At 44.8% G+C, this 23,196-nt stretch overlaps 1 protein-coding gene across 1 annotated transcript in view; it reads right to left on the bottom strand.

Moving 5' to 3' along the window:
* Positions 1-33: 33 nt before the first annotated feature.
* SRP68 (signal recognition particle 68) overlaps positions 34-23,196 on the bottom strand; it is a gene marked incomplete at its 5' end in the record, with an annotated part of 30,115 nt that continues 6,952 nt past the window's right edge. Inside the window, 13 exons of the mRNA XM_082860332.1 lie at positions 34-1,257; positions 1,715-1,767; positions 2,226-2,301; positions 4,140-4,269; positions 5,222-5,316; positions 6,198-6,354; positions 9,993-10,057; positions 12,930-13,028; positions 19,483-19,623; positions 21,204-21,286; positions 21,642-21,751; positions 21,995-22,077; positions 22,642-22,837. Coding sequence (XP_082716458.1) covers positions 1,030-1,257; positions 1,715-1,767; positions 2,226-2,301; positions 4,140-4,269; positions 5,222-5,316; positions 6,198-6,354; positions 9,993-10,057; positions 12,930-13,028; positions 19,483-19,623; positions 21,204-21,286; positions 21,642-21,751; positions 21,995-22,077; positions 22,642-22,837 — 1,516 coding nt within the window. The 3' untranslated portion in view covers positions 34-1,029. The remainder of the gene's footprint in view (positions 1,258-1,714; positions 1,768-2,225; positions 2,302-4,139; positions 4,270-5,221; positions 5,317-6,197; positions 6,355-9,992; positions 10,058-12,929; positions 13,029-19,482; positions 19,624-21,203; positions 21,287-21,641; positions 21,752-21,994; positions 22,078-22,641; positions 22,838-23,196) is intronic.

Below are 23,196 nucleotides of genomic sequence, written 5' to 3' on the forward strand. Positions count from 1 at the left end.
TGAAAGCCCCTGCCAACGCTCAAGTCTGAGACACATCTGATCTGTCTTCCCACCACCCTCTCCTAACTTCTGGCGATTTCCTCTGCAGCTCACTGGGAAAACAGAGGCACCTCTGAGCCCACAGAGGGTTTCATGCATCTCATGTTTAAGTCACTTTTATTCCTTGCTTTCTGACATTACTTTTGTGACTCCTATTATTGATACTATAATAGAAATAAAAATGAGTGACGAAGAAAAAATAAAGGGTAAGGAAGGGAAGTGATGAAAATACAATGGCATCTAAAAACTGCAGGTTGGGAACTCTAGAAACAGTGCCTCTATCGCTCTTATCAGGCATCAGACACACCCACGTTGCCAGGAAGTCAGGATCCACATGACGACAGGATCTCGCAACAAGGTTCCCGAGGAGAGAGCTGGGCCCAGACGTGAATGAGGATGTGCAAAGAACAGGCACAGTGTCCAGCATCTTCGCCTTTTAATATAAGATTTGTTTTCATTATTTCTGAGCGTAACATATTTCTTCTAAAAATAGAGCTCTTTGCTTGTTCTGAAACTTCTTAACTTTCACTGGGAGGTGAAGGGGAGTAAGGCTGCCAATGCTTCCTAGTCACGGACAAACTCTTCAAGGGATTCTGGATGCTCACAGCAAGAATGAGTTCATTTCAAATCCATGGGACTGAAGAAACACGACAGAACATTCCCAGCCCCAATCTGTGCCTGGTGTGGACCCCCACGACCACATTACTGACCAAAGGCTCACATGAGACCAGATGGCAGGGGCCCCTCCTGCAGGGGACAGACACAGGACCCCACACATATTTATCAGAAGACAACAGGGTGCCCTTCTAGCACCCTGGTTAAGAATGGAAGTGTACAAACACACAAGACATAGGAATGCAGGGTTGAGGATGTTAAACTTCTGCCCTGGGCCAATGCAGACCTGGATTTAATATCATGGAAGCTGCTGGGGTTTTCTCACAATACAGATTAAGAGTCAGAATCTCCCCCTGCCCCCAAGGAAAAGCCTGGTTAGCTCCTGAATCCAAAGATGCCCTTGATATATCCAGTGAGGCCACTCTTGGTCTTCTGCTCCAACTTGTCCTCAAGAGGTGGGAAAGCCACATGGTTGAGGGCCAGGTCAAAGAACAAAGGCTTGCATGGGATGGGCTGGAATCCCGGCGGGAAGTGCACGAGGTTGGCTTGCTTGGTGACGAGGGAAGGGTCCAGGCAGAATGTCTCAAACCGTTCGACCAGGGGCTGGAAGTCAAACCAAAAGCAAGAACCCAGATGTTAATCACAGCCCACTGGTGGAACATTCACTATGGGCCGAGCACCCAGTTCAGAGCTCATATGTGCTATCTCACTCGATCCCCACAAACCTCCTATGAGGGGCTATCATGTCCTCGTTTTATAATTGAAAGTCACTGAAATCTAGAGGGGTTGGGAGAGGTGGGCTGGGACTGAGGTGTAAGCCTGTCCGATGTCCGAGTCAGAGCTCGTAGCCAGGGCACACAGCAGGTTCCTAACTCCATTTGGGACCATCTAGATGACACCTGACAAATCTCACATAGGCAGCTTTCAGGTCCTGAGTAAAAGAAGGGAGGGAGGCAGGGTGCTCACTTAGAGATTTAGGGTCCTCGTCCTACAAATGAGTACACGTTCCTAATAAGTTATGAATCCTTTTTATTCCTCAAAAGCCACAGCCCAGACTCACCTTATTGTCCTTGACTTGAAAAGAGGTCTCTGTTTGGTGGGAATCATTTGTATCTGAAAGTTTCACAGGATTCAGTAAGAACAGGGACTTATAACACACTATAGTCACGAATGGACACCTATCACACGTCTGGGTTCTAAATCCTAAGAGCAAAAGTAGCGGATCTGTGGGGAGTTAGCCCTCTCCCTCCTGAGTCCAAACTCAGAGAGAAGCAGTGCAGATAACAGACAACTAAGCCCAGAACCAATGTGGTCAGCCCAGCGAAGCAAGCACCTTGAATGCAAGAGACACGGATAGGCAGAACGGACAGCACAACAGCGTTCCTCTAAATTCTTCCACATAACCTGATGCCTCAACGGGGCAGAAGGAATGGCAGGAAAAAACTACTTACAGATTAACCCAAACAGCCCTTTCAATCTTAAAACAGTGGCATAGGGGGTGGGAGAGAAGAGGAGCAGCAGTGAAGGGGAGTCTGAGAAGACAGGCCGCAGAGAACAGGCAGGCGGCTCACCCAGGATCGCGGCCGCCTGCAGAGAGCACTTTTCCGACCTCACTTGCGTGATGAGCTCTTGCACGTCAGGCAGGTCCTGTAACAATGTGGAAAACGGGGACTCGTGAGCTGGAGTCAGGCCGGAGAAGCGCACCACACTAACCTGAGCTAAGTGACCCCACTGGTATTTTCATGAATTTTAGACTTTTTAAAATGGTCTCCCTATTAAAAGAAACAACACACAAAAACTAGCCTGTTTCAAAGGGAGAAATCTACGCCATGGCTTAAGTAATACTGCCTGGAAATAATGACGGCAACAAGCACGATATTAATGTTAATCACACACTAAATGCATCATGTGCCAGGCATTGCTCTAAGCAGTTCACATAACTGTCCACCTTCGCGATAATCCTGAGATAGTTTGTACTTGCATTTTACAGATGAGAAGACTAAAGCACAGAGGGGCCAAAGAACGTGTCCAGTCACATTCCCAGTGGCAGTAGGGCAGGGCCTCAGAACTAGGGCGGCTGGCTCCAGGGCCTAAGCCCCTACCCACTGACCCCTTCTACAAGGGCAATGCCACTCTCTTGCCTCAGACTCTTACTCGGCAAATTGGGAAAGATCTGACTAGGTCTGGATACTGCTGAATCCCCTAGGCCTCTGTTCCCTAACACTTTCCCCTGAAACCAGCCGTCACATTAGGTCAGATGGGCTTTTGTAAAATGCCTCTTACTTCTCTCCGGAGATAAGCCATCCGCACTGGTTTGTCTCCACATTCCAACGACACCCTAAGAGATGACACTGCTACACTCGCCAGCCCACCCTCTGCCCACAGCCGCCTCCCACGTACTCCTTCCTATTTCTCTGCCCTCGCCCTCTATCTTCTTCTGTATTCATAGGTGGGTACTATGCAAGTCCCACGGCTGCAGCAAAACCACAAGCTCTCCGAAAGCAGAAACCAGAGTTCTCCTCCACCCCCGAGCCCAGGGCTGTTCCAAGCAGAAACAAGTGCCCCACCAGCAGCCCCTCTCACACTGGCTGTGACAATGTTAGGAACAGTGACCCTAGCCCGCTTTTCTAAACAGTCTCTACTTATAAAATATACATGGATTCCTTGGACCAGTGCTTTAAGAATCTATAACCTCACAGCAGTCCACAAGCTTAAAAAGCTAGCTGCCATTCAACAATCACTACATCAAACCAGATCAGCATGTAAGCTTTGATGTACACCCAAGTCACCTGGGGGTCTTACCCAAGTCACCTGCGGGTCTTACCCAAGTCACCTGGGGGTCTCACCCAAGTCACCTGCGGGTCTTACCCAAGTCACCTGGGGGTCTTACCCAAGTCACCTGCGGGTCTTACCCAAGTCACCTGGGGGTCTTACCCAAGTCACCTGCGGGTCTCACGCAAGTCACCTGGGGGTCTTGCCAAAACGCGCTTTTGACTCAGCAGGCCTGGGGTGGGGACTGAGAACCTGCATTTCTAGCAAACTCCCAAATGCTGCTCCTGCTGGTCCAGGCACACATTGTGTGGAAAGGCTTCACCAGTGGTTTTCAACTTGGCTACACATTAGAATAACTGAGGGGCTTAAAAGATCCCAATGCTCATACCAGATCCCACACCAATTAGAACCAATATCTCTGAGGGTGGAATCTGGACATCCACCTTTTAAAAATCTTCCCAGGCAATTCCAACATGTAGCCGAGTCTGAGAATAGTATTTCAGGGTTGTTTTAACCACAGGAAGGCTGTCCCTCTTAGTACCCGAGTCCTCTTCGGGCCTGGAATGCTGCCATGAGTTGCACTCCGCAGCTCCTGGGCACTCAGGGATGTACCACATGCCATGGCTGACCAGGCAGGACCAGTCTGGGAAGGCGTGGCAGCCTCACAGCAAAAGTGCTCAGGGCTTGGAAAACAGGAGAGAACAACAGCTCACCTTTAGGCTGTTCTTGAAGGCTCCGGCATCAGAATTCACCTCATCTGCGTACTTCAGGACCCTGTCGTACAGGACAAGGGCTTCGCTCCACTTCTTCACCAGCACATAGGACTGAGCGATGAAGAAACACCTGATGGGGAATGAAAGAGCCACAGTGTTCTTAAGCAAAAATCACCCAAGATCAAGGCTTTCCTTGCTGTTTAGGCTAAATAAGTTGTAAAGTTTCTTAACCTCAGGCTCACTGCCTGGGATGGGAGATCCCACCGTTCTCACTGTTCCAGTTTGCCAGCCTAACCTGCAGACTTGTCCCCGAAATTGGAGCCGACAAGGGTAGGTCCAAAGCTGACCCACTGTCTTTTACTTACTGTTGACTCTGCAAAAAAGAGGCAATTCCCAAAAGGCACAGGGAGGAAGCTGGAGACAGGCAGGAAGGTGGGATGCTGCCCAGATATAAATCCCACCCACAACTGCCCACACATCTAGGTCGCAACCATTCACCTCTGCTCATGTCTTTCAAAAACCAAATCCAAAGAAACAAACCTCTTCCTAACAGAAATTACTCTGCTGGGATCAACAGAACCTGAGCGCTGCTGGCTTTTGACAGGAGCCAGAGAGCGTAGGGGCATGCGGGCCAGAAAAGGAAGGGCAAAAGCACTCAGGGCTCTACTGAGCCATTCTGTCCAGACCCCATGTTGCTACACAGTCCACTCCCACGTTACAAATAGCACGGTGCATGTAAGAAACTGAGACACTGAGCTTTCTCCCAACTCAGTTCAGTTTTCCTGAATCAGCCGCTCTGGTTCTGCTAATTAACGCTTTTTCCAACACTTATCCCTTTTCCACTGGGAGGAGGGAGGAAAGGGAAGGGAGAAGACAGGTAATGTATGTGCTTTCCAGCTCCCCAAACCTTTCCAAAGAGCAAAACTGCACTGGAAACTCCCAGCCACAACCCGAAACTTCCCTTGAACACGCTGGGCTAACTGCTCTCTGATCACATACCCAACCTTCCAGGGACATACTCCCAAGGCTTCTAGAACCACGGGATGGTAGAGGGGAGCCCTGTCTGTCCCACAGGAACTTACCTGTAAGCCTTGTAGACCAGAGTTTTAAGGCCGATCTCTTTCTGGAAGGCTCTGTCCTCCTCTAAGCCAGGAAGCTGGAGCAATTCCACCAGATTCTGCACAACAGATGCAACAAGAAAACTCATGAAGAGGAGACCTCGCACTGATCGTCTGACAGAAGACTTGTGAGAATAGACATGGGCAAAACGGAAGAGTCTAGGCTTCAAGTAACGGGAAAAAGTCTGTGACGCGTGACTCAGCAGCAGCCACATCTGGTGTCACCTCCACCCTCCTCTCTGACACTGAAAGCCCACGTGTCCTTTCTCTCCCAGTCACACTCCACCTCCTTCAGAGACTTCTTGGACCCTCTCAGCTAGAGGGCATTTCTCCGGCTCTGAACTCTCATTTCAGACAGCCCACTACTGTGGCATCTACACGAATAAGGCAGATGTGTCTCACAACCTTACTCACTGGCGAGCTCCCAGTGGGCCGAGGCAGAGTGGCCTCAGGTCCCAGGACGCTCCACAGCATGCGGGAGACCACCCTGCACAGGGGAAGTGCTCAGTGAATACCTGTGGTTTACAAGTGTTTACACACCAACACGTCTGAATATTGGGCTCACGGATGGCTGAAATGGCATGAAAACAAGACCTCTGTCTTTTTTTTTTTTTTTTGCGGTACGTGGGCCTCTCACTGCTATAGCCTCTCCCGTTGCAGAGCACAGGCTCTGGACGCGCAGGCTCAGCAGCCATGGCTCACGGCCCCAGCTGCTCCGTGGCACGCGGGATACTCCCGGACCGGGGCACGAACCCGTGTCCCCTGCATCGGCAGGCGGACTCTCAACCACTGAGCCACGAGGGAAGCCCAAGACCTCTGTCTTTTATCAAGACACTAACAGCTCCTGGCTGTCACAGCCCTTTTGCTATGCAAAGCTCAGTCATTTGTGTCCAACACAAACACAGGACAGGCTCTTGCACTCCCAGCCCTCCAGGGTCACCTGAAGAATGATGTCATAGAGCCGGATCAGGTCCTGGGGCCGGGGGGAGCGCTTGCTGTCGTCCTCCGGCTGCTGCTGCAGCACCGCCTTCTGCAGGCCTTTAGCCATGTTCTCATTCCGCTTGATTGCTGTTGACAGCTTGATGTAAGTCAGGTAGCTGGAATGGACCACATGTCAGCTCAGGTTATGATGAGGGAAGCTGATGTTCGAGAAGAGCACTGGACCACAAGCTGGGACCGCCCTAGGGGATTATGGGGGTGAGGGGGTGTCATATCGCAGGGCTGTCAGGCCTGGGCCTCAAACTCCAAGGGCCTTCAATTCTGGCTGCTGTTCAGTGGCTAACTGCAGGGGACCAGTAATGAAACCTTATGACAAAATCTGATTTTAGCTTGAATTATATCCTCCGTATCTTTATTTTTTAAATTTTTTTTTATTTTTGTGGTACGCGGGCCTCTCACTATTGCGGCCTCTCCCGTTGCGGAGCACAGGCTCCGGACGCGCAGGCTCAGCAGCCATGGCTCACGGGCCCAGCCGCTCCGCGGCATGTGGGATCTTCCCGGACCAGGGCACGAACCCGCGTCCCCTGCATCGGCAGGCGGACTCTCAACCACTGCGCCACCAGGGAAGCCCCTCTCTGTATCTTTATTAAAGAGCCAGAGAGCTACTAATTTCAGAGGACACTGCTGGTCCTTAAGATGACTAATGGATGGCAAGCTAGTTCCTGGAACAAGGACCGGTTACCCGCCTGGCCCACACTACAAGGACAGCACACATGCACGGCAGCTGCTCCTGCTCCGCTGATGACCTTCTCGTCTCAGAAAATACTGAGGGACAGTCTCTTTGGAGGGTTATGCATATTAAATGTGTGTATATACCGGAGACTATGAGTGATGCCTGCTTATTTTAACTGTACCATCTGGAAAGTCCTTTAATATTTGGCGATTAAAAACATGGTAACTATTTAAGTCTACTTAAGAAGTGTTTAGGCCTCTAGATCCCCATCTTACTGTGGCAGAGGCTGGAGGCATCCTGGGAGAGGGAGGATATAAAAGAGGCCTGGGGACAGGGGATACAGGCACAGCTGAGGTCAGGGGCTCCACAATGAACCAGGGGGGTTAAGAGACTGTCAAGTTCTGAGGGCTGACCTCCTAGCATTCTTCTCCTACTCGGCTTCCAGAATAAGAACAGCCTGATATATGCTGAGGATCTGACCAGCCCAAGAAAAAAAAACCCTTCAAGATTCTGGACTCAGGGTCCTCAGTGAAAGCGCAGACCCAGAGCGCCTACAGTGAAACCACAGCTGAGGAGCTCCATGCAAGAGCTCCCAACAGACAAGACACAGTCATTAATAGGAGTGGATGAACAAGGATCACCAGACACTTAAGGAAAACCTCTAATAAGACAGGAGGGGCCAAGACTGAGAAGGGAAAAAAAAGCAACTTGGAAGAACCAAACTTTGTAGGGAGAAGAAAACTTTAGACAACTATTATTAATAATTTCAGAAAGATAAGTGAAGACTTTGTGGTTGTGAAGTTAGAATGAGACACTGTTTTAAAATAATATTCAAAGAACACAAATGAGCTCTTAGAAATTAAAATCGGGACTTCCCTGATGGTCCAGTGGTTAGGACTCTGCACTTCCACTGCAGGGGGCACGGATTTGATCCCTGGTCGGGGAACTAGAATCCCACATGCTGTGCGGTGCGGCAAAATAATTAATTAATTAATTAACTTAATGGCATTGGAAATGAAGAAGCCTGTGTAGGAGTCAGATGGGAAGTCAAGAGGGGTCAGGGTGAAGAGTGGGAGTACAATCGGTGAGAGAAGGCTGTAGGGGAAAGTGGTAAGAAATGCTGAAAGCCAAAAATCAACAAGTAGCAACAAAACGCATGTTATTTAGAGACATGGAGGTAAATACCAAAAGAATTTGTTAAAAGAATTAAAAGTAGGGACTTCCCTGGTGGCACAGTGAGTAAGACTCTATGCTCCCCACGCAGGGGGGATGGGTTCAATCCCTGGTCAGGGAACTAGATCCCACACGCTTGCTGCAACTAAGAGTTCGCGTGCCACAACTAAGGAGCCCGCCTGCCGAAATTAGAACCCAGTGCAACCAAATAAATATTAAAAAAAAAAAAAAAAAGAATTAAAAGTGGCTGCTGCTGCCTTTTTTTTTTTTTTTTTTTGCCACATCGCATAGATTGTGGGATCTTAGTTCCCCGACCAAGGATTGAACCCACATCCCCTGCAGTGGAAGCTCGCAGTCTTAACCACTGGACCATCAGGGAATTCCCAAAAGTGGATGCTTCTGAGAAATGGGAGGAAAGGTCATGAGATGGTTTTTTCTAAAGCTCTGTAGAAAAATCAAACTCTCAAAGTAACTATTATTCAGAGTAGGAGTCCAGATACATCTTTATTAAAATACAAGAGTTTTATTAAAATACAAGAGCTACCCGATTCTCGACTTCAATTTACCCCAAAGCTGGCTTCCGATCCTAACTGATTATGATCCTGACACTAGCCACATGTGGAGGTGGGAGAATGGATCCAAGGGCAAGAGGCTTCACAATTTGAAAGTTTCCTGAGCCCTGCTGAAACTCTCTGGGTTTTTCAAGATTAGGAAGTTGATCAACTGCCTCTGCCTTGTTGTGGCTGTTAACTACCAACATGTCCCCTAACCTCCTGGAGCCTCATCTTTCTCCTTAGGTTGTTGAAGCAGAAGACGGCTAAGGGCCGTTCTGGCTGATATTCTGTGCACCCGAGTCATCTAGCAGTCAATTTGACATTCACATAACACCAAGTCCCCTAAGAATGGAGATTAAGGCAGGGAGAGGAGCTTTTATGGTTTTGCTTTTTTTATAAAAGAGGGGCGGGGGGCACGGGAATGACTGAAAATACAGCCAGGTTCACTAAAAACTTATAAGCAGTGACTAAGAAATTAAAATTTCAAGGTCACATGGAAAGAGAATCTGAGGAGAAGTGGAATTTTATTTCTCCCCAGGAAGTTCGAAAAATGTCACTCTCCCTCCTTTCTTCTGTGAAACAAAATGATTCACCTCTTAAAAAATTTAAACTTGACAAGGTGATTTAAAAATGCATATGAAAGAGCAAAGGGAGAAAAACAGTCAAGATATGCCTGAGGAGAAACCTAGTGGGGAAAACTTGCTCGACCAGATACCAAGACTTATGATAAAGTTATAGTAAATCATTGTGCTGTGTTAGTACACACAAATAAATCAGCAGAGCAGAAGAGAGTCCAGAAAAAAAGAGCGCGCAAGGAGAAAATGGAATGTATTCCTGCAGATCAGTGGGGAAAGGACAGAACAGTCAATAAATCACACACTGGAATAATCCATTATCCTCATGGAAAAAGGTGAAATAGATCCTTACCTCACTCAAAAATAAACTCCAGGTGGAATTAAACTTGAGTTGAAATTGAACTCAAATATAAAAGGGACAATGTAAAACATTCAGAACACAGCAGAGAGTCACTCTAGGAGCTTGGCATGGGAAGGACAGTGGTTAGCTCCAGAAGAGGGGGAGGAATCAGCAAGGGTGGGGCCACAAGGAGCTTCAAAATTATTGGCTGTATTCTAGTTCTTACACTGTATAAAAATTTTAAATTATAAGTATATTAGAATAATATACAAATTCAAAACTCATATGATAAAATGCGAATAGATGCATTCAGATTTTAGTATGTATCAATAAATTATAATGTACATAAACATTATATATACTCTTTTGTTCCAAAGATACATCATACAACGTTAAAAAGTAAAAACATCACAACCCTTACCTGTGCAGGTACTGAAGATTAGATACCTTCCCCGATTCCCCGTCAAGGATATAATCTCTCTGTTTCTGCAGAAAGTGAAAAGGTAAGGATAAAATGGCTGATCCTATCCTTGGCTCTGACCACCTTGATTTTTTTTTTTTCTTAACATCTTTATTGGAGTATAACTGTTTTACAATGGTGTGTTAGTTTCTGCTGTATTACAAAGTGAATCAGCTGTACATACACATATATCCCCATATCCCCTCCCTCTTGCATCTCCCTCCCTCCCACCCTCCCTATCCCACCCCTCTAGGTTGACCACCTCATTTAATGGTGTGGTTCCCCCAAGTGCCCTGGAATACAGGCACAGACTCTAGTAAGTTAAGGGTCCTCAAATATCAGAGATCTACTGCATATATTCTAGAATGACAGGGTCACTCAGTTGCCACTGGCATCTAAAAACCAGACTTGAATAAGAGGATTCAGAGTAATGGCCAGTAAGGCTTCCTGTCCAGTGCGTCCAGTGTCCAGACCCAAAGCATTAAGGCAGACAGTCCATGGTCCTCGGTTCCATTTTAAGACCTGTGTCTTAGACCCAAGTTCCATGCCTTGTGCTGTTAGCTCTTGTCTTTGTGGCTGGCTGAATAATGGCCTCTAAAGATGTTCACATCCTAACAGGAACCTGTGAAGATGTTACCTTACATGGCAAGAGACCTTACAGATGTGATGAAGTTAAGAATCTCTTAATTAGCCTGGATTATCCACGGGGGGCCAACACAAACATAGACTCCTTATAAGAGGGAGGCAGTAGGGTCAACAATATAGAGAAGATACTGGGACTGAAGCAGAGGACAGACAGGAGAGAAGATGCTATGCTGCTGGCTTTGAAGATGGAGGAAGGGACAACGGGCAAGAAATGCAGGAAAATGCACTCTCTGGAATACTGGAAATGGATTCTCTCCTAGAGCTTCCAAAAGGAATGCAGCCCTACAAACTCATTTTAGACTTCCATCCTCCTTACAGGACTGTAAGATAATATACTTGTGTTGTTTTTAGCCACTAAGTTTGTGGTAATGTTACAGCAGCAACAGGAACACCTTGCTATCACCATATTCATTACATTCTGTGAGGTGTCTGCTGAATTCAGCTGCTGTGAATTCAAAGTGAATGATAGAGGCTGGGGCTCTGTATGTACCTGCTAAATGAATCAAGGGAAGTATAATATATAAAGCCTGCTTATTGGAGGAGGAAACACGCGACTACAGCCCAACATACGTTCATTGAATATTTCATACAGAAGGTACTACGGCAGATGATTAAAGAAATATATAGTTACTTTTAATATGCTTATAATCTTAAGAAAAATATAACGAGAAGGTAAATATAAAACAATACACAAAATGTTAAAAGGCTGTGCTTGACTGGGACTTCCCTGGTGGCGCAGTGGTTAAGAATCCACCTGCCAATGCAGGGGACACAGGTTTGAGTCCTGGTCTGGGAAGATTGCACATGCCGTGGAGCAACTAAGCCCATGCACCACAACTTCTGAGCCCGTGCTCTAGAGCCCACGAGCCACAACTTCTGAGCCCATGTGCCACAACTACTGAAGCCCACATGCCTAGAGCCCGTGCTCCGCAACAAGAGAAGCCACTGCAATGAGAAGCTCGCGCACCGCAACAAAGAGTAGCTCCCGATCGCCGCAACTAGAGAAAGCCCGTGTGCAGCAACGAAGACCCAATGCGGCCAAAATTAAATTAATTAATTAATTAAAAAAAGGCAATGCTTGATTAACTATCAAACAAAAATTACAGCTGCAAGTATCAGATATTCGGAAAATGGAGAAATGTGGGCGAGGATGGTGTAGGCAGGCTTCTCAGAGACAGTGAGCTATGAGTCACACCTTGAAAGACAGCCAGCGTTTGGACAGGTGAAAAGGGAGTGGAAGAAGCCAAGTGTGAGGAGGGGGGAAAGGACAACAGTGTAAGGAATGCACTGCAGTGGGACAGGCATAATAAGACAGTGAGTACAAGAGCCTAAGGCAGAAGACTCAGAGGGAAGCAGCCAAGTACAACACTGGAAACAGGCTAGAAACACCCAGCGGAGGCTCAAATACCAGCTCAAGGAGTTTGAACTGTATTTGCTAGACACTGTGGTATTTAAGAAGGGTGCACACAGCCCTCAGGGTACGGTATAAGAAGAAAACTAGAACTTCTATTTATATCTATCTCAATTCTAAAAACTTTATTTTAATACATTTTCTAAATCACAAATCAGTTGAATAATAAGGTATATAATTTATAAATAAATGTTATCAGAGATAAATGCTCAATTTTACTTATGGGGTGCATGGTCATAGAAGTTTAGCGACCACTGCTCTAGACCTCAGAGAATCACTGGGCTTTTTTCACAAGTAGGCAGTGAAATAGGATCTAGAGAGATTCAGTCTGGTCTTCTGGCAAAAAGGACTGGAAAACCAAACTGAAACCAAGATAGGAAAAGCAATCAGGAGACTTTTGTGGTAGTCCAGGCACAATATAAAGGGCTTATTAGAAACAGGTGGAATGGACAAGAAGTGAGAGAAATTACAAAGGGAGAATAAACAGGGTTTTTGGTGACAGGGAATAAAGAGACAGAAATGGTTCTGAGGTTTTCAGCCTAGATGGCTGAATGAATCACAGTGATATTATTAGAGAAAGGGAGCACTGGAGAAATCCACCTGGAGATATGAATTTGAGATCAAAGCTTTAACAGGTAATACGTGAAACCATTAGGAGAAACAGGATAGACAAAAGAAATTCTCAACCTGATGGAGCCCAGAAGAGGCTTCTGTTGTTCATTAGCCAATCACCACACCTAAATACAACAGTGGCTAAGAGTCAATGCACTGAGAATGCGACACACGGACTGAAGAGGACCTCAGCCCAGAACAAGAGCCCGTGGCTCAGCTGAGAGTCCTACCTGATCTGGCTTGAGCTCTTCCCGAACGGCCTGGATGGCGTCCCGACACTCACTGAGCATGGATTCAAACAGACGCTCCTTGGTTTCTTCACTTTCAGCCTAAACAAAGGCAGAAGGCAGTAAAAAGATTTTCTTTTGAGTAAGACATAGCACTCTGATGGGAGGAAGGCATAACATCGCTTTGATTCCTCCCATTAAACACAAATACACACATCAACCAAAAAATGGCCCGAATCGGAGATCATTTCAACTGTTAATATTCTCTATCGTATATGATTTTTCTTATGGTTTTAGTCTTTATTTGTATGGAAATGAGAAATATATATATATATATAAATACAAAGTGAACATACTGAAAAAGTATCTGTATAACTGATCTAAACCGTCAGGCAACAGATGCTTTAATGTTTCCTCTATCACAGAACTTTCTACTATTCTCCTCCAACTCTTCTACCCCTGCTCCCGACCTGCACCTGGCTTCCCTAGAGGGGCCTTATGGACTAGATTTGGGGCACTGCTACCTCATACTGACGCTCAGCACAGCAGAAGCTTCTTTTCCTTACAAATGTAACCCGACGGACTTGCACATACTGGATTTCTTTTAAGTCCAAGCAGGTGAGTAACATTACTAATCAATACCCAATCAAAAACATATTTCTCCTAAATGCCATATGAGGTTCTCCTCCTCACGGAAATTCTGCCCTCAGATATTCCATACAGCTATGCTGAGAACATTTTTAGGGCAGATGAGGTTGACCAAGCATAGGGTGTCAACCCTCTGCCAGCCGGCTGGGATAAGGCAAAAAGTGATTCATTAACTGAATACCTGCCAAACCACATTACCATTCTAAAGAATCTGACTGAGCAGGTGGGAATGAACAAAAAGCAAAAAGGAGATGAACTTGTGTTACTTGCAGACCCACCCAGACATTAGAACATCAACATTCTCATGATTATGTTTGACTTTCCACAGAAACTATCATCCAATCTGATCTCTTGACACTCAACTGACCTCCAAGAAAGCCCCAAAGAAAACCTGGTACCACCCACTCCTTTAAGAGATGGCTAGGAGTGGCTTAAGGAAAAACCTTTTCTTCTCTTAAGAACGCTTATGTTTTTCCTAGTTTCCAGTGTGGGAAAAAACTTCCTTGTAAATTACCCAATATAAATTGAACATAATTTTCTATTTATAAGTTACTTGACTTTCCTGTTGTTCAGTAACTTAGGAACAAATCAGGGGCACAGCTATTCTATAAACTTATAAAGGCAAACACAGCCACCATTAACTCACTGAAGCCTAGAGTAGTGCTGTCCACTAGAACTTTCTGTGATAATGATGTATCTGCACTGTCCATTGTAGTCATCGTTAGCCACACGCGGCTGCTGAGCAACCTGAAATTTTAATTAATTTAAATAGCTGTATGTGTTCAAGTGGCTACTGTACTGGACAGTACAGCCCAGCTCTGGAGAAACACACTAACACTCACACTGTTAATTAAGCATCTCAAGTTAGCAAGATTCTTTACAATCATTTAATCAAACTGGCCAAATTTTTCAAAGTACAGAGCCTGTGTAACGGAGCAGCCGCAGAATAAGATATGCGAACAGACCTGGCACTAACCACACACATACCAGAGCCACGTCGTGAGCAGGCCGGATGAACTCCAGCATCAGTTTGCTACCATGCAATCCAGCAAACAGGCCACCGACACCCTTTTAAGATGGGGGGGTTCAGCAGTCAGGGCAATGGGTGTATAAGTAAGAAAAGAGTAAATTTGGTTTTACCAGCTACATAGGATCTGTCTCCTTTCCTACAGGGAGGGAATGGCTCAAATAAAAAAATTAAAATGATGTCTAAAATGCTAAACCTCTTTAATGCAATGTATTACCTTCGTTCCCTTTGAGTAAGGAAACCTCTGCATCAAGGTACTGAACATAAGCAAATTTTCCCTCTGCTTCCAGAAAATTCTAAGATCCATTGGGAATCTTACAAAAGTCTTAAACCGCAATGAAGGAAAAAGCCTATCTGAAGGGGAGCACTTCAGTCAATGGTGTTTTCCTAATGGCAGCTGCACTGCACAGTGACGTGGAGACCACTAATCTCCCGAGCAGAACTTCTCCCGGTTCTCCCGGGCTGGACAAAATGTCTCCAAACAGGAAGCCTGAAACGTATCTTGCTACTTACCTGCTTATTCCATAAACCTATCCTGGAGGCTAAGATAATCCTGAAGGGGCAGTGGAACAAGAAACACCTCTCTATGCCTCTGCAGAGGGAGGGTCCCTCAGAGTCCACATGCATATGTCTCAAGTTTGCCACCGAACCAACAAGAATGTGCTCCTAAACACAGGGGCAAACCCCCTGCATGAGAATCTGTGGTCTGCCTGGACCTTTCCCAGGTGTGCCTATGACAGAGAGAAACCTGAAGCCCAGAAGTAATGTTACTCAGTCCTAATAAACAAACTCGAGATCCATTTTTATAAAACTTCCAACACTCTCGGATGTGCTTTTCCACAGCCTCAAACCACGTCTCAACGCTGACTAAAACCAGCTGCTTGTGTCCTGAGGTAGAGACCCCCAGCTCTTTAAAACAGAGCTCCCAGATCGTTTTCGCTTGTCTACAAATATTGCCGGAAGGTGGTGGTGTGACTAAGAGACAACAAGGCGAGTCTGACCACATTCTCCACCGGACTCGCAGGAGAACCAAGGGGATGGGAACCAAGCCTCGCTCGGCCCAGTGAGGTCTAGTGAAAAACACATGGGATTCGAGTAGCAGAGGATACAAACCTCACTTAAAAATAGACTTTTTTTTTTTTTTTTTTTAGAGAAAAGGGGAAATGATCTCCCTTCCAGTCAAACATTAAAACATGAGCCGTAGCCTGAGGATAAGAATCATGAAACCTGCAGAGACTTTAAAGCTGCCCACCCCCCACCCCACCCAAGAGCTGCCTTACACCCTCAAATCACCACCAGTGACAATTCAGGCAGGACCAAGGACTAACAAAGCAGACAGAAATAAATTATAAAGTAAGACAATACTAAAGACATGAGGCCCTAAAGCTTGGCTAAAGGAAGGAAGGGTTCTGCAGCGGGAGTTCGGCAGCTCATTAAGCCTCAGCTCCAGTTTCTGCAGTTTAATATTATCTCCCTGAATTATTTCTTCCTTGCACGCTTTTCAGTAAACTGCAGTTTTAGTATTTAAACGTCATAAAAACCTCTACAAGCAAGAAGCTGGGGCTACCAAATTCCTGAATTCGAGTTCCCAGAGGGTGGCAAACACCAACATCAACCAGGTTAGAAAACACTGCAGTGAAAAGCCCTGTCTCTCTCAGGCAGAGTGCTTGGTTTCCAGGGCAGAGAACAACTCGATACAATAAGGAGAACAGGCAAATCATCTGACAGTGGCACCAAGGAGCAAGTAGTTCTTCTGGAGATTAGCCTCAAATGGCCAAAGGGCATTTCCCACATTTAATAACCCACGGTTCATTCAATTCAATACACATTTAATCGGCCACAGTGCTAGCCCTGACATCTCAGGATTCAACTAAACTTTGACACTGCACTTAAATTACTTTATTTACTGGCTTGACCTGGTGGTATATGTGTGATACAGCACATTAGGCACGTAACTGTTTCTAATGTTTTTTTTTAAATTTTTATTGGAGTATAGTTGCTTTATAATGTTGTGTTAGTTTCTACTGTACAGCAAAGTGAAACAACTATACGTATACTTATATCCTCTCTTTTTTGGATTTCCTTCCCATTTAGGTCACCACAGAGCACTGAATAGAGTTCCCTGTGCTATATAGTAGGTTCTCACTAGTTACCTACTTTATACATAGTATCAGTAGTGTATATATGTCAATCCCAATCTCCCAATCCGTCCCCCCGCACCCTGTTTTAATGTTAAAACCTTAATGGGATTCCTGGGATTAATACACATTTTGTTTGACCTACCAAATTATTTAAAGGTCTCTGATACTCAAGTGATCCTAATGTACTGTAAGATGCTTAAAAACCACAGATAACTGTATTCACCACAACAAGCACATTAACCAGGCACTTAAAAGATTCTACAAACATTAAAATGATAACGGAATATTGTAAACTCTATGCCAGTAAAATCAACAATTTACATTAAATTAATAAATTCCTTTAAAAAAACAAAATCCAAATTCACACAAGATGAAACAGGAAATCCGAATAGCCCTACAACTTGTAAAGGAATAATATTTGTTTAAAACAAGCAAAACCAAATTTTAAAAACCTTCCCACAAAGAAAACTCCAGGACCAATGGTATCACTGGTGAATTATAACAAACATTTAAGGAAAAAAAAATACCAGTGTTACATACTCTTTCATAAAAAGAGAAGAAGGGAACATCTCCAAATTTGTTTTATTAGGTATGTATAACCCTGACACCAACCCTAAAAAAGACATTACATACAAAACAAGAAAATCATAGGCCACTCTTTCTCATGAAAACAGATGCAAAATTCTTAAAGTATTAACAAAGCAAATCCAGCAATGTATAAATAAAAAGTACAACATATTACAACCAAGTGGGTTACCCCAGATACTCAAGGTTGGCTTAAACACTGAAAATTAATCAATGTAATTCACTACGTTAACAGGCTTCAAATATTCTTCCCGCTTCAGCCTTTAAAGATTTGAAACTATCCCTATATGGTTCTTTCCAACCCTTTGATTTCATACACTCCTCAAACACACCACTGTATCTTGCAGGATAACAATTAAAAACTCATACAGAACTTCGCTGGTGGTGCAGTGGTCAAGAAACCACCTGCTAATGCAGGGGACACGGGTTCGATCCCTGGTCCAGGAAGATCCCACATGCCACGGAGCAGCTAAGCCCATGTACCACAACTACTGAGCCTGCACTCTAGAGCCTGCATGACACAACTACTGAAGCCCACACACTCTAGGGCCCATGCTCTGCAAGAGAAGCCACTGCAATGAGAAGCCGGCGCACTGCAACAAAGAGTAGACCCTGCTCGCTGCAACTAGAGAAAGTCATGGTCAGTCACCTCATCACAGGTTGTCTTCTTAAAGGTTGATTTCTTAAAAACATCTATATTTTGGGACTCCCATGGTGGTCCAGCGGGTAAGACTCCACTCTCCCAATGCAGGGGGCCTGGGTTCGATCCCTGGTTGGGGAACTAGATCCCACATGCCGCAACTAAGAAGTCCACATGATGCAACTAAAGATCCTGCATGCCACAACTAAGACACGGCACAGCCAAAATAAATAAAGAAAAATTTTTAAAAATTTATATTTTATAAATGTTAAGCATGAACAACTTTTTAAAGTTACTTAATAAATGTTATCTTTTCTTGTCCTTTGTCTGATGTATGTCTGTGGCCCCATTCCTAAGGAGTCCCTATTTTATTTGCCCCTACTGACCTCCCTTGCCCCCTATTCTATCCAGAATTTCTGCCCCACTGTCACTGCCTGATGCCTGGCACAGAACTGTAGCAGTTCTTTTCTTCCAGCATGTACCGCTTTAAAACAAGAGTTAACGCAGTTGCATAATCTAAATAGTTGCTATCAGCCCTAGTCCAGAAGAGAGACCTCTATACCCTAAATGCCAATGAAATGTTCTCAGAAAAAGTTTAGTCTTTTAGATTAATGAAAACTCAACTTTCTGGTATTGTTCTAGTGTTCTGTCTTTCAAGGAAATAAAGGGTAAATAAGGGGCAATATGTAATACAGACAAAAGGCACAAAGAAATCCTTCAGTTGTTGAAAGCTGTCCCCAACCCAAAGGAGCCATTTTGGAACAAGTCACTGAAAGGTTTGGATGCTTAAGACAACTCATCAGCACAACTAAGAAAGCACCTCATACAAATATCACTCCGGGTGCAGTAGCTTGCTGGGAAGTCTCACGAAATGCCACTGGTCCCTGCTGAGGCTGGAGACACAGGGAGCAGCCTGGTTTTTTCTCAGACGTTCTTCACCTAATATGGAGAAGGAGCTCTAAAAAAATGCCTCAATCACTGCCTACTTCATACAAACCAAGATCACCAGGATCTCTCATCTTTTGGAACTCACTTGGTTGTGCACACCCACGAACAGGTAAGAATTATCTCAGCAGGAGCATCAGGTAGTATGGCTTTGCATGAATACTGCATATATACCACACATAAAACAAGATGTTCTGGTTTAGCTGTCTTTAAAAGGCCCAGGAACAAGACGTGGCCCTTTAGGGCTAGAAGGCTAGGACAAGAGGTCAGACAGACACAAGGGACATAACAGTCATGCTGCTGCACCACCTGCTGGGCCGAATGTAACCCCTGACTTTAAGCAGACCCTTGTTGCTCCCATTTTTACTGAAGGCTGTCACTGTCAATTTCTTTGCCCTCCAAACATAAGAACTCCTTGATAAACTCAGCTTTCAAAATAATTTTATTCAAGAGAGTACATCTTGAGACTGTTACCAAATCCCAAGCAGCAACAAAACACTACATGTTAAACACACAAGGACAACCTCCAGACACACACAGAAGAGAACAGAATAGGTCCTTGCTCCTTACCTGGGCGATGGCTGACTCATTGTCGGCCAATCCCAGTAAAAAGATCCGCACTTTGTCGATCTTCACCGGGACCGTTCGGCCTCTCCATTCCACTTCACTCATGGTGGCTGCCTGCTTGGCTCGAGTCTGAGTGATCAAGGCCTGGAAGGTAGTTTTAAAAAGTTAAAGCTTTAACTGTGGATATGAGTGATCAAGGTGAAAATCAGCGGAAACTATCATTTGTCTCTTTCTAAAACTAACATATCACAGCTTATAGAGTATATACAAATTTGTATTTAAATTCCTCCCTGGCATATTTCTTAGCTTATAGAAACTCCAGTATTAAAAGGACACGACAGAAGGCTAACGAGCAACACTAAGTTTTGGCAAGAGTGTAAGGAGAAAAGCATCGCAAGCAGAAATGTAAATTAGTAGAAACTGACTAAAAGTATTTGTCAATATGTATCAAAAGCTTCCAAAACATTCAATTCCACTTTTACAAATCTATTCTAAGGAAATAACTAAGAATGTATACAAAAACTGGGGACAGATATTCATGGTAATACCAGTTACCACTTTTAAACAATCAACAATAATGAGTGGTCAAATAAAACATGTACCACAATGGAATACCATGCGGTCATCAAAAGATGCATGGAAATGTATTTACTGAAGTGGACAAAATGCATGTGACATTAAATTTAAGAAGCACGTTACTAAACAGTGTATACTGAGATTCTATTTTTAAAACATATGCCTTTTTCTCTACATATACAAGTTTGCAGGACTTCCCTGGTGGAGCAGTGGTTAAGAATCTGCCTGCCAATGCAGGGGACATGGGTTCAAGCCCTAGTCCGGGAAGATCCCACATGCTGTGGAGCAACTAAGCCCGTGCCCCACAACTACTGAGCCAGCGCTCTAGAGCCCACGAGCCACAACTACTGAAGCCAGCACGACTAGAGCCCGTGCTCCGCAACCAGAGAAGCCACCGCAGTGAGAAGCCTGCGCACTAGTGAAGAGTAGCCTCTGCTCGCCGCAACTAGAGAAAGCCCGCGTGCAGTAGTGAAGACCCAAAGCAGCCATAAATAAATAAACAAATAAAATTTTTTAAAAAGTTTGCAAGATATTCATCATATCATTAACAGTGGTTACCTCTGGGTGGTAACCCACATGATTCTTTTTTTTTTTAATTAATTAATTTTATTTTTTATTTTTGGCTGTGTTGGGTCTTTGTTGCTGTGGTGGTGAGCAGGGGCTACTGTTCATTGTGGTGCACAGGCTCTCATTGCAATGGCTTCTCTTGTTGCGGAGCACGGGCTCTAGGCGTGTGGGCCTCAGCAGCTGCGGCATGCGGGCTCCAGAGCACAGGCTCAGCAGTTATGGCACACAGGCTTAGTTGCTCCGCAGCATGTGGGATCTTCCCAGACCAGGGCTCGAACCCATGTCCCCTGCACTGGCAGACGGATTCTCAACCACTGCACCACAAGGGAAGCCCCTAAATGATTCTATTTTTTCCCCCCAATCTTTCCCAGTCTTTTATATTTCCTACTTTTTCTATGAGTACCAAATTAAGAAAGTTGAACACTTTAAAATATTAAGTGAAAATAGTTTTTGCTAAAAATAGATATAAATATGCACATACTGACAGCAATTATCCTCGGATGATGGGATTATGGGTTACTTCTTTTACTGGACTTTTTTCAAACCAAAGACTTTTCACAAAAATGTGCATACTAGATTACCTCCAATTTTTCAGCCAGGAGACCCTCAGTGCCCCCAGACCTCAATCTCATCTGCATGAGTTCATTGATAGCTGACTGGTCCCCTGAGAAAAAGAGAGATATTGAGTGGAAAATCCTCGAGGGAGTTGGGTGTTCCCTCAGGAACCACTAGATTCAACTCCAAGCTCTTCTCCCTCCATAAGCACGTTTCAAGGCCTCCCAAGTCCTTTCACAAAGCTCTTGGTGAGTAAAGAAGATGGCAGGGCCAAAACCGAAGCAATGGAATTCCCTTCCGGATTTCGAGCAGGGCTAACTCCGACAATTCTACTTTTTCCATCGACCAAAACCCACACCAAATATGGAAGCAAGGGAAAGGGAAGAAAGTTAAAGAAATTCTCTAGGCTCTCTGAGATGAACTACCACCAAGCCACCTGTCGATGCCCCATGCAGCCCGCTCACCAATGTTATACGCGCAGTAGCGGATGTTGGGCGAGATCTCCTCCACACGCTGGTTGTACAGCACAGCCTGCTCTTCTGTGAAAGCGCTGGCCAGCTTCTCATAGATAGTCCTGCGAGGAAAGAAACATCACGGCTCACAGCAGCCTCACTTTAAGAAAATAAACTCACAAGGAACACAGACGAACTACCAGAACTTGCATGTTCTGAGGCTGAAAGAGAAGAATCAACATTTCTAAAGAGAAGAAAAAAAGAAAGAAATTGTAGTAACTTTCACAGAAACAAGCACTAGCTGATCCGCAGCTGAATGTGACTATCGTCAGAACCGGTCACAGCCTTTGGCCCAGAGGACTCACTTGCACTTGTTAAAAGCCTCGATGGCAGCTTTCCATTCTTGATGTTCAAACCGCAGCATTCCTGAGAGGTAAGCTGTGTAAGCCTGTAAGGTGACGGGAAAGAGAAACTGCGTCAACACCCGACAACCAGACAGCCCAACCGCCTCTACTTGCTTCGAACTCTGATATCAAGAATACAGAGATATTCAGGTTGATGCTAAAAGAAAAAAATTTATTTCACTAATAAAATGTGATACATAGGTAATTTTATGATTCACTTTACTTCCTAGGAAAGAACTTCAAAATAAAGAAAATTTGTTCCCTTCATTTTATTTAACAACCCACTTCTGGGCTATAACATAAGCATTAAAAGTTGAAATATCTTTCATCTCTTTTCAAATATTCATTAAGAAAAAAGTTCTTATTTTGTGAACTTCCCAGATACAAGTTCTCCATGCACGTATCAAAAGAAGCATGGGCTTTCTTAAAAGTTAGAGCTAATTGTTAAAAACCAAGAGCTCAAAAACAAAAACAAGAGCCAACTTCACCTTTTAAAAGCAAGATTAGGTTTTTTCCTCTCCTGACTACAAACATATAATGTAAGAAACTCTGTTCTGTTTACGTCTCTAAGCTCCACAATAAAGCAAAGCTGATGTTGAGACACTAACCTGAGCCTCCAACTTGGTCTTGGCGTCCACACGATTGCTCTCACACAAGCGTTCCAACTCCTCCGCATGCTTCACAGCTTTGCGTAGGCGAGATAACAAGTGGAACCGTTTTCGGGGTTCAGTGTTGGCTTCCTGTTTGAGCTGCATGGCATAGCTCCAGGCTCTCTCAGCATCCATCAGAACCAGAAGCAAATATCTAAACCAGAGACAGAATGGGCCAACTGAACAGCAAAGGCCAGGAGCACCAGACTCAGATATTCTCTGACGTGCAATCTTTGGCCTCTCAACTTTTCCCTATGCTCTGCCTTGCTTTCCTCCTCAGAGCTGCTCTTCAGTATCAACCATGGCTCCCAAATCAGCATCTCTGATAGGTTTCTAACCACCTATCAGACACATCTCATTGAAAAGCCTGCTATTGCCTCAAACTTGGCAAACCCAGACTTACCCCTCCCAAATTTAACAAATAGAGGCAGTCTAGGCACATAATCTGGCCTCATCTTTGAATCATAGCTCCTTCATCCCAACGCAGTTAGAAACCAAGTCCTTGAGAAACAG

The sequence above is a fragment of the Leucopleurus acutus genome (genome assembly GCF_964270905.1).
Source record: "Leucopleurus acutus genome assembly, chromosome: 19".
In the NCBI taxonomy this organism is placed as follows: Eukaryota; Metazoa; Chordata; class Mammalia; order Artiodactyla; family Delphinidae; genus Leucopleurus; species Leucopleurus acutus.